The 12,103-nt window shown below is 33.9% G+C and overlaps 1 protein-coding gene across 5 annotated transcripts in view; it reads right to left on the reverse strand.

Annotated features, from left to right (window-relative positions):
* Nucleotides 1-1,628: 1,628 nt before the first annotated feature.
* Nucleotides 1,629-12,103, reverse strand: part of akap13a (A-kinase anchoring protein 13a) — an 86,312-nt gene continuing 75,837 nt past the window's right edge. For 4 of the 5 annotated variants that reach the window (XM_039658909.2, XM_039658908.2, XM_089129913.1 and 1 more), the window contains 10 exons: nucleotides 11,517-11,698; nucleotides 11,236-11,318; nucleotides 8,904-9,080; nucleotides 8,560-8,712; nucleotides 7,533-7,594; nucleotides 6,228-6,272; nucleotides 5,917-5,967; nucleotides 4,107-4,556; nucleotides 2,299-2,590; nucleotides 1,629-2,052 (listed from right to left, as the gene is read on the reverse strand). In XM_039658909.2, coding sequence (XP_039514843.2) covers nucleotides 1,994-2,052; nucleotides 2,299-2,590; nucleotides 4,107-4,556; nucleotides 5,917-5,967; nucleotides 6,228-6,272; nucleotides 7,533-7,594; nucleotides 8,560-8,712; nucleotides 8,904-9,080; nucleotides 11,236-11,318; nucleotides 11,517-11,698 — 1,554 coding nt within the window. In that variant the 3' untranslated portion in view covers nucleotides 1,629-1,993. The remainder of the gene's footprint in view (nucleotides 2,053-2,298; nucleotides 2,591-4,106; nucleotides 4,557-5,916; nucleotides 5,968-6,227; nucleotides 6,273-7,532; nucleotides 7,595-8,559; nucleotides 8,713-8,903; nucleotides 9,081-11,235; nucleotides 11,319-11,516; nucleotides 11,699-12,103) is intronic. The other variant, XM_039658910.2, reaches the window with a different exon arrangement.

Consider the following 12,103-nt stretch of genomic DNA (forward strand, 5'->3'; position numbering starts at 1 on the left):
CACTGTGTCTCCTCTGACATCAAGTTATGTAAATCCATAGAGGAGCTTTCGATTATAAAATGCTTCTCTACCGCCCCCTCATGGTGGATTTAAGTCAGCGCACGTGAAAACTGCAACGCAAATGGGACTTTAAGAGCATGTCCTGCTTTTATAAAATAACAATAAAAAATAAAATAAAAAAATGTCTTTGATTAATAAATAACTCCTAAAAAAAAAATCAGGCCAACAGAAACAAAAGCCTGTATGCTTGTAGGTTGAATATTCATGTATGCTGAAATAGGTGGACACTTTGAGTGCAAAAACGGGGTGTTAAAAGTATTATTATTGACATTTAGATACAGCGCATTCGATCCATAAGGGTGAATGTATAGGCTACGTACACTATCCAGTGTGGATGTTTATCTCCCTTACCTGTCCAGCAGGTAACTTTAAATATCCACCAGTATTTACAGCTAATCCGTCCTACTAAAGTCATGAAGTATTGAACGCAGAAGGATAAGAGAAACTCAAACTAACACGAAATGCATGGGTATGTTATACAATGCCCCCCAAAAAACTGTCCTTAGGGCATTATCTTTGGAATGCTAATGAAAAATTGATTGTCATCTTCGGGGTAACGTGTGAATGGTGTTAAAGTGCTCGGTGGCATTTCAAAGACGGGACTCCGTCGAGACCCTAAAATAGAAGACATGGGGAAAATGATGAACCACCTCTCTCCCCTAATTTAAAATGTTAAAACTGTGATTAAATTTTAAATTGACGTTCTTGTGTGCAATAAGCCGAAATGATTTCTCTACCTAAAAAGTTGGCCAGTACGGGAAGTTACAATTGTTTATAGTTTTCTAAAACTTTTGGAGGAACAATTGATTTGTAACCGAGTGCCGACAACTGCGACACTGAAATTCAGACAATCTGTGTATTTTAGCAATGTATGGAAAGATGGGATGTCTAATAAACAAACATTTGAAAGCAAGTCTTAGATTTGGGTCTGCAGATTTGAAAATGATCTACAATTTGGGTCACTCTTACAGAAAACATGCCCACGTCACATTTATCCCCAAAATAAAATAATATTAGTAAAAATAATAAAAAAAAATAAAAAACATTTATATTTATATAACTATATATAACTATAACTATAACTATATATATATATATATATATATCAGGGCTGTGCAAAAATTAATTGTGATTAATCGCATCCAAAATAAAAGTCTGTGTTTACATAATATATTTGTGTGTGCTGTATATAATTATTTTGTATATATAAATACACACACATGCATGTATATATTTAAGAAAATTCATTATTCATATATAAAATATTTATATTTTTTATAATATAGATTATGTATTTATATACATATACAGAATTTAAGCACAAATGATTCTTAAATATATACATGCATGCATAGGTATTTATATATATAAAATAATTATATACAACACACTCAAATATATTATGTAAACACAGACTTTTATTTTGGATGCGATTAATCACAATTAATTTTTGCACAGCCCTAATATATATATATGTGTGTGTGTGTGTGTGTGTATGTAAGTGTGTGTATATACACACACACACACATATATATATATATATATATATATATATATATATATATATATTTATTACAGTAAAAAAAAATACTGTAATAAAATACTATATAACAGCAGTAAAACATTTACCATGCTATTTAAATATAACTCAAATAATATATTATTACGGTTTCTATTATTACTCTTTACTGTAATAAGAATTTGGGGGTAAATTGCTATTAAAACAATGCAATTATTCTAAAAAAATAAAAATTAAATAAAAACAATCCTAAAATCAGCTTTTTTATTTTTTATTCTGGGGTGTAACATGACATGGATACGTTTTGTGTGATTTATGACATTTTTAAAAAATGTAAGATGAGCCATAACTGCGGTATGCTGCTTCCTAAATGATTTGATAGAAAGTCCATGAGAGGGAAGGATGATGGGTAAATCAGCAGAAGAAGATCTCTCCGTCCATAGGAGGCTCTGCCAGGGGCAACAGATGTGATGCTGGAGACAAAAAAACCAACCTGAGATTAATACACTCACTGATTCAATATGTGCAAAAACATCCTAATGCAAACCCTTTCCTCCTGACGAATCATTTAACAATTTAAATGTGTGATGTCTTGCATGAGAGACTTTGTTTCCAATTCCTTTCAGAACGGATATGGAGGTTGTGGTTTGCAGGTTAACTGAATTAATTCGTTTTCATTATCTCTATTGAATTAGTGCATGAGAGTTTTCCGTGTTCACCTGCATCCTGAGGCTGGCTTTTGCTCTTCTTCTTCTTTTTGTCCTTTTTGTCCTTGGATGTAGCCAGCTGTAGCAGTCGTGTAGGCATTTGGTTTTGACCCTCTAAGCTCTGAGTTTTGCTGCCCAGGGAGAAGAGGCTGCGACCCTTCTGTTTGGAGTCAATCCTGGACAAAGAGTTCTTCCTGGGGCTGGACGATGACTCGCCCTCCCAGTGCTCTCGCTCTATAGAGCTGCTGCTCTGGAGCTTTAGGGAGTCCTCCGATGTGCTGGAAGGGGTGCGCTGGAGCCGAGCCTGTGGCATAATAAATGATATGTTAATATGAGTTAAAACTCAAATCAGAACGGGGTCAAAAAATGACAAGTTCAATCTCAAGAATCACAGGTCAACGTATCAAAGCATTACTATCCCGAAGGAAAGCGCTCAAAAACCGCAAACTCCAAACTTTGCATTACTTCTGTTAGTCAGAGCGCAGATTTCTTTTAAGCCTGCCAGGAAAAAGTCATGTTTACAAAAAAAATATAAGTTTGGCCTATAAATACAAGTTTGTCTAAATTAAAAATAATATTATATATACCATATATGTACTTGGGGTTAGTCAGCTTTTTCTAAAAGAAATTATTACTTTTTCCCAGCGAGGAGGGACTAAATGGATCAAAAGTTACTTTAAAGTGAGTTTAAATATATTTTAAATCTATATAATATTGCACACTATTACTGCCTATATGGTAATTTTGATTAAAAAAAAAAACAAATAAATATATTTTTTACAAATAAATTGCACACTTTTTTTCACAGTTTTTACGGTGTTTTGAAAGATTTTAAAGAGATTAAATGTTTGTTTTTATCTTTAAATCGAGCACATACATAATGCAGTATAGGGCTGTGCAAAAATTAATTGCGATTAATCGCATCCAAAATAAAAGTCTGTGTTGTTTATAATATATTTGTGTGTGCTGTATATAATTATTTTATATATATAAATACCTATGCATGCATGTATATATTTAAGAATTATTTGCGCTTAAATTCTGTATATGTATATAAATACATAATCTTTATTATAAAAAATATAAATATTTGATATATGAATAACACATTTTCTTAAATATATACATGCATGTGTGTGTATTTATATATACAAAATAATTATATACAGGACACACAAATATATTATGTAAACACAGACTTTTATTTTGGATGTGATTAATCACAATTAATTTTTGCACAGCCCTAGTACAGTAATAACTGGCCGATAATAACTGATATGGTACCAGTATATTCTGCTTCTGTTATTTGTAGTTCTTTCTAGGATGCATGTTTTTGACTCACACATATAAAGTAGTAAATTTGTCAATGTGAGAATGGTTAATTTTTAAATCAATATTTAAAGTAAACCTTCTAAATTCATCCAATTTTATTAAATCATTCACACTGTATTTTTTGGGGGAATTTATCAAATCAACAAAATATTTTAGTTGCTCTCAACACTAGAAAAAAACACAAATTTTCAATAAAACACTGCATAAAGAAAGATGATGGCCTTCAGATCTTTACATTTACATTTAGCTGAAGCTTTTATCCAAAGCGACTTGCAATTGCTATATACGTCAGAGGTCGCACGCCTCTGGAGCAACTAGGGGTTAAGTGTCTTGCTCAGGGACACATTGGTGTCTCACAGTGGATTCAAACCCAGGTCTCGCACACCAAAGGCATGCGTCTTATCCACTGCGCCATCACCGCCCCAGTATTCGGAGTGAATTATTATAATAAATAATGATTGATGAGTAATGTGCAGTTCAAGCCTCACCTCCACCTCCCGGAGGTGCTCCACTCTCTCCAGTTCCCTCTGCATCTGCTCCCTCTCCCTCTCCAGCCTCCTCTGAGCGTCCCTCAGTCTCTCTAGATCCCTCTGATAATCCTCCTTCCTTGCCAGCAGCTCCTGCTGTGCATCCTCCAACTCCTTGTTCCTCCTCCGCATCTCCTCCTCCCTCACGTGCACCAGCACCTCCCGGTCCGTCAGCTCCCGTTCCTTCACATCCCACTCCTTCTCCTTGCGCCGCTTGTCTTCGGCGTGGGCGGCTTGCTGGCGCTGCAGGGCGGTGGCTTCCTGACGGTGTCGCTCCAAGCTGCGCTGTTTCTCCTGCTCCACCAGCGAGGGGGGGCGAGAGGAGGAACGAGAGGAGGAACGGGACGGGGCGCGCTCGCTCAGGGCCTGACGCTGGTCCTCGATGAAAGTGTCCTGCTGCAGCACCACGGCCTGAGAACAAAACACATTTAAAACAAGACATTATATATTAAACACAACACTTGTGTCTGTTATATCACACTGGACCTGTATACACTACTATATATCGAGCTTTTTTTTGTCTCCCCTCTATCTGTACTTGTGTGTATAGGTCATTGGTCTATTACTTTGTATATGCAACTTGTCTTGTTAATAAAAATAAAATAAAAACACTTGTAACTAGTATGAGGATACAAGTGTTCAAATTTATAAATATATATTCATGTTCAAATTTAAAAACATTCATTCAAGTTTTTTTATAAAATCAATTTTATACAGAATCATGCAAAAATTAATTGCGATTAATCGCATCCAAAATAAAAGTCTGAAATAAAACTGTGTTTACATAATATATTTGTGTGTGCTGTATATAATTATTTTGTATATATAAATACACACACATGCATGTATATATTTAAGAAAATGTGTTATTCATATATAAAATATTTATATTTATATAATATAGATTATGTATTTATATATATATATATATATATACACACAAAATTTAAGTACTTAAATATATACATGCATGCATAGGTATTTATATATACAAAATTATTATATACAGCACACACAAATATATTATGTAAACACAGACTTTTATTTTGGATGCGATTAATCGCAATTAATTTTTGCACAGCCCTAATATATATATATATATATATAAATATATATATATATATATATATACAAGGCTTAAGCATTTAAGCATTTATTCATTTAGCTATATATATACAGTATATATATATATATATATATATATATATACAAGGCTTAAGCATTTATTCATTTAGCTATATATATACACACAGTATATATATATATATATATATATACACTGTGTATATATACTGTATACTGTGTGTATATATAGCTAAATATACTCTGTATATATATATACACGTGTATGTGTGTATATATATATATATATATATATATATAATATACTGTATATATATATATATATATATATATGCAGGATATATATCCTGTTACGGTATATAAATAATAATTATTTATTTATTTATTAAATTTGACAGAAAAAAGTTAAATCCAGTATAATTTATAAATATGCATTCAGATTGATCTATATGATATCTATATAAATGGAAATTCATTAAAAAGTTAAGTAAAAAAGTAAAGTAAAAAAAAGTTACATATTCATTTATTTACATTATAATATACAGTATTATTATCATATCAATATCAGAATATTGTTAACCTTATATATATATAGATGTAATGATATATATTAGTTAAGATGTCAGTTTTTTCAGATGATTCTTTTTTGGCACAACAGCCTATTTAATACTGTTTTCGAAACACACACCTGAAGTGAGGTCAGGAGGTCATGAAGGTGAGTGACACTACTCAGGACCTGCTGTCAGAAAACACAAGTCATTATGAAAGACTGTCATATGTTAAGTCTCACAACAGCAAGAAAAAAAGATACATCCCACAAATACATACAACTTATTAATATATAAATGTAATTCAAGGATGCCATAGGAAACAGTTATTATTATCTTTTTTACATGTTATCCAAGTCCACTGATACTTTGCCAGAAAGCTAAAAACAACATCCACAACCCCTGAGGATAACACCCTGAACTCTAAAAGAAGCATGTTCTTCTGTCTTACCTCGCTGTTTTTCTTCAGCAGGAGCAGCAGGTTGGCATTTCCTCCCTGTGGAGCAGACAAGCAGAGACTGCAGCTTTACTGAGCCCAGCTGAGAGTGTTTAATCAGCCCCGCATTAGGCCTGAGCCCAGCACACCACTGCTCATTACGCACATTAAAGAGTCAGGCCATGCTGGCCGCTCATAATGGACACTTATTCATTTTTCCACCCTCCACTGAGCTCTCACTGCACTAATGACTGCCATTAGCTACAAAACCTGACAGGATATAATCAGTGTATGCGTCTGTAGTAAACACTAAGTGACACTAGGGGGCAGTATGGGTGATATGATTAACTTTATTAAGTCAGATAGAATGCATATGTTTCATTATAATGACTATTTTTTGGGACTTTTTTTTTCAGTTTGACACTTTGTCAGCAAAAATGCGGCTTTAACGAGTCACCATGAAAATTAACATAGCTAAATAATATTCATGAATAATATAATGACGTGATTCTGATCTAACTTAGTGCATTATGTTTCAGTTATGCATTATTTTAGCATTTTTTGGATACACAGCAAATTAATTTCAAGAAATGTGTTTTTTGAGCACTTTATTTATTGAACTTTTTTCATTGACCTCACAAACCCCTGCAGTTCCATCATTAACCCCAGTCTGGGAAATCCTGATGTAATGTTATATTTAATCCTGACCAATTTAATGCACTTATTGCACGTTGTTAAAAAAATAAAAGAATGGAATATTTTTTTTTTCCTTTATATTTTTATATATTAATACAGTACAATATTTTCTTATTCAAATAGGTCAAAAGTAATCAGATTACATTACTTTAAACATGTATTGTAATGGATTAAAATACTAACTACAATTTTGTCATGTGATTTGGAATCAGTAACTGACTATAATTTATAAGTAATCTACCCAGCATTGAGACTTTTTTTTTTGTTAATGTGTCCTTGCTGAATAAATTTATTAATTTCTGTCAATTAAAACATAAATATGAACACATTCTAGTTTAAATTTTCAGATTTACAACTATGTTTACAGACTCACATATTTAAAGCGACTTACAATTGCTATGTATGTGAAAGGTTGTTTAAAACTCTATGTGTAAAAACTCTATGTGTAATCTAAATTATTTTATAATTATAGATTATAAATTGATTTCCAACAATATACTTAAGATTAAAGATCTGTATATGTGGATAATTATATTTATACATTCAGAATCATGAACATAAATTGAGATGCTGACTGCGAAGACAAAAGCTCATTTCTTATTGGCTGGAGCACAGGCCTTTTACCTTCTTTAGCACACTGTCAGATTCTGTCCTCCGAAGATCTTCGGCTTCCTCTTTGTCTCCATCTACAGACACACAAACACAATGACTAAGCAGGATCCAATCAGCAATCAATCATGCATTATATACAAAGGTTTATAGTTATTAACAATACTTCAGCGTTTGATAATCTTAGTTAAACTAATCTCAACATTTACTGATGTATTATAAAGATAAAAGTTACTGTGAACATAAACAACACGTAATAAATGCTTCAAAAATATATTGCTAATTGTTATTGTTAGATGAAGGAGAGCTACTATGCTTTTTTTAATATTTTCAGAGCTTTCTTTAGAGTGTAATGTTGCTGTTTGAACATAATAAGGGTCTGTAAAGTTACAAACTCCATGCATAACTCCATAACTCCATGAAACACTTCAATTGTAGTATTGAGCTTTCCTCCAGGAACAAACACGTCACAATATTCCTTATTTAAATCATTCCCTCCCATACACAAAATAAAGGGGAAGAGGCCTGAATTGAGTTGTGTTAGTAGTGTGTTGAAACTCATTGTTATTGTAACGTATGTGACATTTCCCAAGCATGCTCGAAGCAGCTGACCAATCACAACACACTGGACCAGCTGACCACTCAGATCACATTGCAATTTTCATATATGGGCCTCATAGAGACAGAAACGATACTGACAGACTAGGAAGAGAGGTGCTGCATTAATGTAAAATATGAGAAAAACGTGTAACATTCAAGCATGAAAACCTTATTCTAGTAGTAGATCCCAAAAACACAATCAAGACTTTTATTAAAGGGGACGTATTATGCCCTTTTTAATGTTGTATAAATATATTATTACTCATTGTTAGTTCATAATAGTTAAAGCATTAACTAATGTTAACAAACGAGACCTTATTGTAAAGTGTTCCTGTTTTCTTAATCTAATCTTGTGGTAGACTACAGATACAAGAAGTCATACAAACAATTATTTATGTGACATAAAAGTTACATTTCCTGACGAGCGCATTAAATGTCTCACGTTTGCAGATGTTCATCTGGTGGCTGTCAAATCCTCCGAAGGTCTCGGCTCTGCGTGGCAGACACACGGGCCCCATGTTCCCCTGAGCGCAGGCCACCTGCTGCCCGACCACCCCTCCCAGAGTGCTGTTCACCAGCGCCTGCAACATCTCCACTGTGCAAACACACACATGCACATCACTAACCGCATTACATTAAGTGAGTTACTAGTCCTGGAAGAACATTAGAGGTGGAAATGAGATGCTGCCACAGCTGCCACCAAACACAAATAAGTCATAAATAACACATCGGTTTGAAGCCGACAGGTGGAGAACAGCTGAAGACGCCGGTCGTGGTGGTTCTTACCCTCTCTGAGAGCGTCTATCATGATGGGTTCCCCCTTGGTTACGTCCTCGCTGTTGGACCTGAAGAGCATTTTGACTTGTGAAGCCGTGTCGTCGGACGAACCGCACATTTCACGGAAAAGCTTCATCTTCTCCATCAGGAGTGAAACGATCTGTTCATCTTTCCTCTGGAGCATGTCTAAAAAGAGCGTTGCCATTTGCAGATTAAGGATTTGGATTTTTTTTTTAATTAAATTCCAGCACCATTAATTTGCACTTTTGGACTGCTACTCTATGAAATGAACAACCCAATATCAAAAGAAAGTATGGTGCACATTTATTTAACAAAGTCTAAACTGAATGTAATGAGAAACCTGTGAAAAAAAAATTTCATGATAACCATTGTGCATGTTACACGCTGATTGAATGCAACAACATACAATGCAAAAAAAAAAAAAAGATTTTCATTAGCAAATGACTCATTACAACAAAATCAACCGAAACAACGAACCAGTCTCGAACTATTGAGTTTTATTAAATGTCTTCAATAATTTTTTAAAATAAGTTTTCAAAAGATATTGTTTTTGATTAGTATTCCTGCCCTAAACTGTTTTGGTTTCATATATATAAATTGGCACTTTAAAATATTTATTTATGAAAAAATAAATGGATTACAAAAAATTAGATATTTAATAATTTCAATAATATAAAATGGAGGGGTGGATGGTTGGTGTTTTCACAAAATAGTGAAAGTGTTTTATTTAATATATTTAAAAAAATTATATATATAAAAATAAATGTTAATATATAAATATCTTATATATATATATATATATATATATTATTTATATATGTATATATATTATTTATATATGTATATATATTATTTATATATTTATATTTATTTATTATAAAAGATATATATATATATATATATATATATATATATCTTTTATAATAAATAAATATAAATAAATAAAAATATATAAATAATATATATAAATATATAAATAATATATATATATATATACACACTAGGGGTGGCACGGTTCACAAAACCGACGGTTCGGTTTGTATCACGGTTTTAGGGTCACGGTTTTCGGTTCTGTACGGTTCTTGTTATTTTTTCTTTTAATCTTAACACTCCAAAAATGTACTTCAGCATGTGATCTATAGCTTAATTATCCACACTTTAGGATACAGTATTAAAAAAATATATATTATATTCATGCAATCATGCACAAACTGAATTTGACTTGACTTTAAGCACATTTTGGGACTATCTCAGAGGAAAGCTAGGTGAGATTTTGATACAGCAAGAGAGAAGAAATTGACATGCTTTTTGTTTATTTGGCAAAAAAAGGAGAATGTGTATCACTATCTCTACAAGAACTTGTGCATTTTTATCACATAAAATCATATTTACACAAAGAAATTAACTTTCATGTATCAACTGCTAACTTTTGTAGCTCTTTCAAAATTCTCTTTTAAAAGAAAAGGAGAGGAACTCTTAAAACGCTGTCTTTTAAATGTCAAAACACATGAAACCTCATTGCCTATAGATAATTAAGCTATAGCAATAGCAAAGGCCATAAACATAAAGTGAAATTTAAGTTCAACCTCAACACAAAAACAGCATCAACAATGCTTCTATTCCCAGAGAGTGAGGGTAATTTTTTCCACTTAAAATTAAAGTGCAGGATTTGGAAACGTATGACTGAAGCTCTTATCTAAACATAAAGTGCCACTGTAGCGTTAATATATTAAAATATCATAACATGAAATCCAAAATGTTCCCACACACCGGACTTATACCAGACAGGACGCTGGCGCATCCTCCAACTCCCTCATCTCTTGCCATTTCTCCGTGTGCCGTGACCTGCAGCGCTCCATACTCCACTTTTACTGGCTTGTTTACTAACTTGAACCGGCGCTGCACAGAGCGATCGGTAATGACATCAAATACCGCGAAAGTGAGTGACGGAGCCGTCGTTTCCCGCTCTAGTTTGATGTTATTCACCGGTCGCTCTGTGCAGCGCCGGTCCAAGTCGAACAAGTTTATGTCGCGCGAAAAGAAAACACACGTCACATACGGGCACGAGGTTACATTGCGCATGCGTCGAACCGTGAGACGCACACACGCTCCGAACCGAGACAAGCGAACCGAACGGTTCGGGTGTTTTTTCATGTACCGTGCCACCCCTAATACACACACACAGACACACTGTAAATATATGTTATATGTGTAAAAAATATTCTAAAGAAAACTGTTTACTATTATTTTGGGGGTAAAATACAAAAAAAATAGACAAAACGGTGTTGTAATGTAAGCTTACAGAGAGAAAGCTGCTCACCTCTCATTTCTTTAGTTTTAGTTTCGAGTAGCTTCTTGTCTTCCTCCGTTTCACTCGGGATCCCTTCATCATCGTCCTTTTCTCTGTGAACCCACAACACGCTGTCAAACACACTTTCATTGCCGTTGCACCTTTATGAAAATACCTTTTCTTCGAAAAACACCAACCATCCACCACTCCATTTCTTCAATTATTTAATTGAATTATGAACTACTTTTGTGATGCCTTTTAAAAAATAAATATTTGAATGTATCGATGGAGAGGGATGGCCTGGAACTCACATAGAGTGCATGGCGTCCTGAATGAGCTGCATCCAGGTGTTGCGTTCATCTCGGGAGCTGGCGTGAACCTCCACCATTTCGGGGTTTGCGATGCCGGCCGTGATGAGGAAGAGGCCGCGTTCCTCGTGGGCCACCTCACGCACGATCAGCTTCTGCAGGGAGATAACTGTGGCTCGCTGGTCCTGTTGATGAGAAAAGCAGGCGCCAGACACAGAATGAGGAGGGTGGAGTGAAGGAGAACGAACATGCAGAGAGAGAGAGAGAGATCAGAGAGATGGAAAGAGAGGAGGAGGGAAAAACAGCAAGAAAAATAGTAATCATCTAAATGAACCGGACATCAACATTCAATATACAGACATTTTGCACTGCAAACAAACTACAGTCATCCATTGTGTTGTGTTTGCTAATCTGAACAAATATCTAAACCTAAATATTCAATTTAATTCACCATTTGTGTTAAGGATATCTAATAATGGCTTGATGAGGAGGCCAGCTTTTTTCTTAAGAAATTAGGTCATATTAAACATGTATTCTTCACCAAATGCAAAGCATATGTCTGTTTAGGAAGTTAGTGATGAAATTCATCC

Source organism: Pimephales promelas, chromosome 1 (genome assembly GCF_988280905.1).
Source record: "Pimephales promelas chromosome 1, fPimPro1.hap1.1, whole genome shotgun sequence".
Lineage (NCBI taxonomy): Eukaryota > Metazoa > Chordata > Actinopteri > Cypriniformes > Leuciscidae > Pimephales > Pimephales promelas.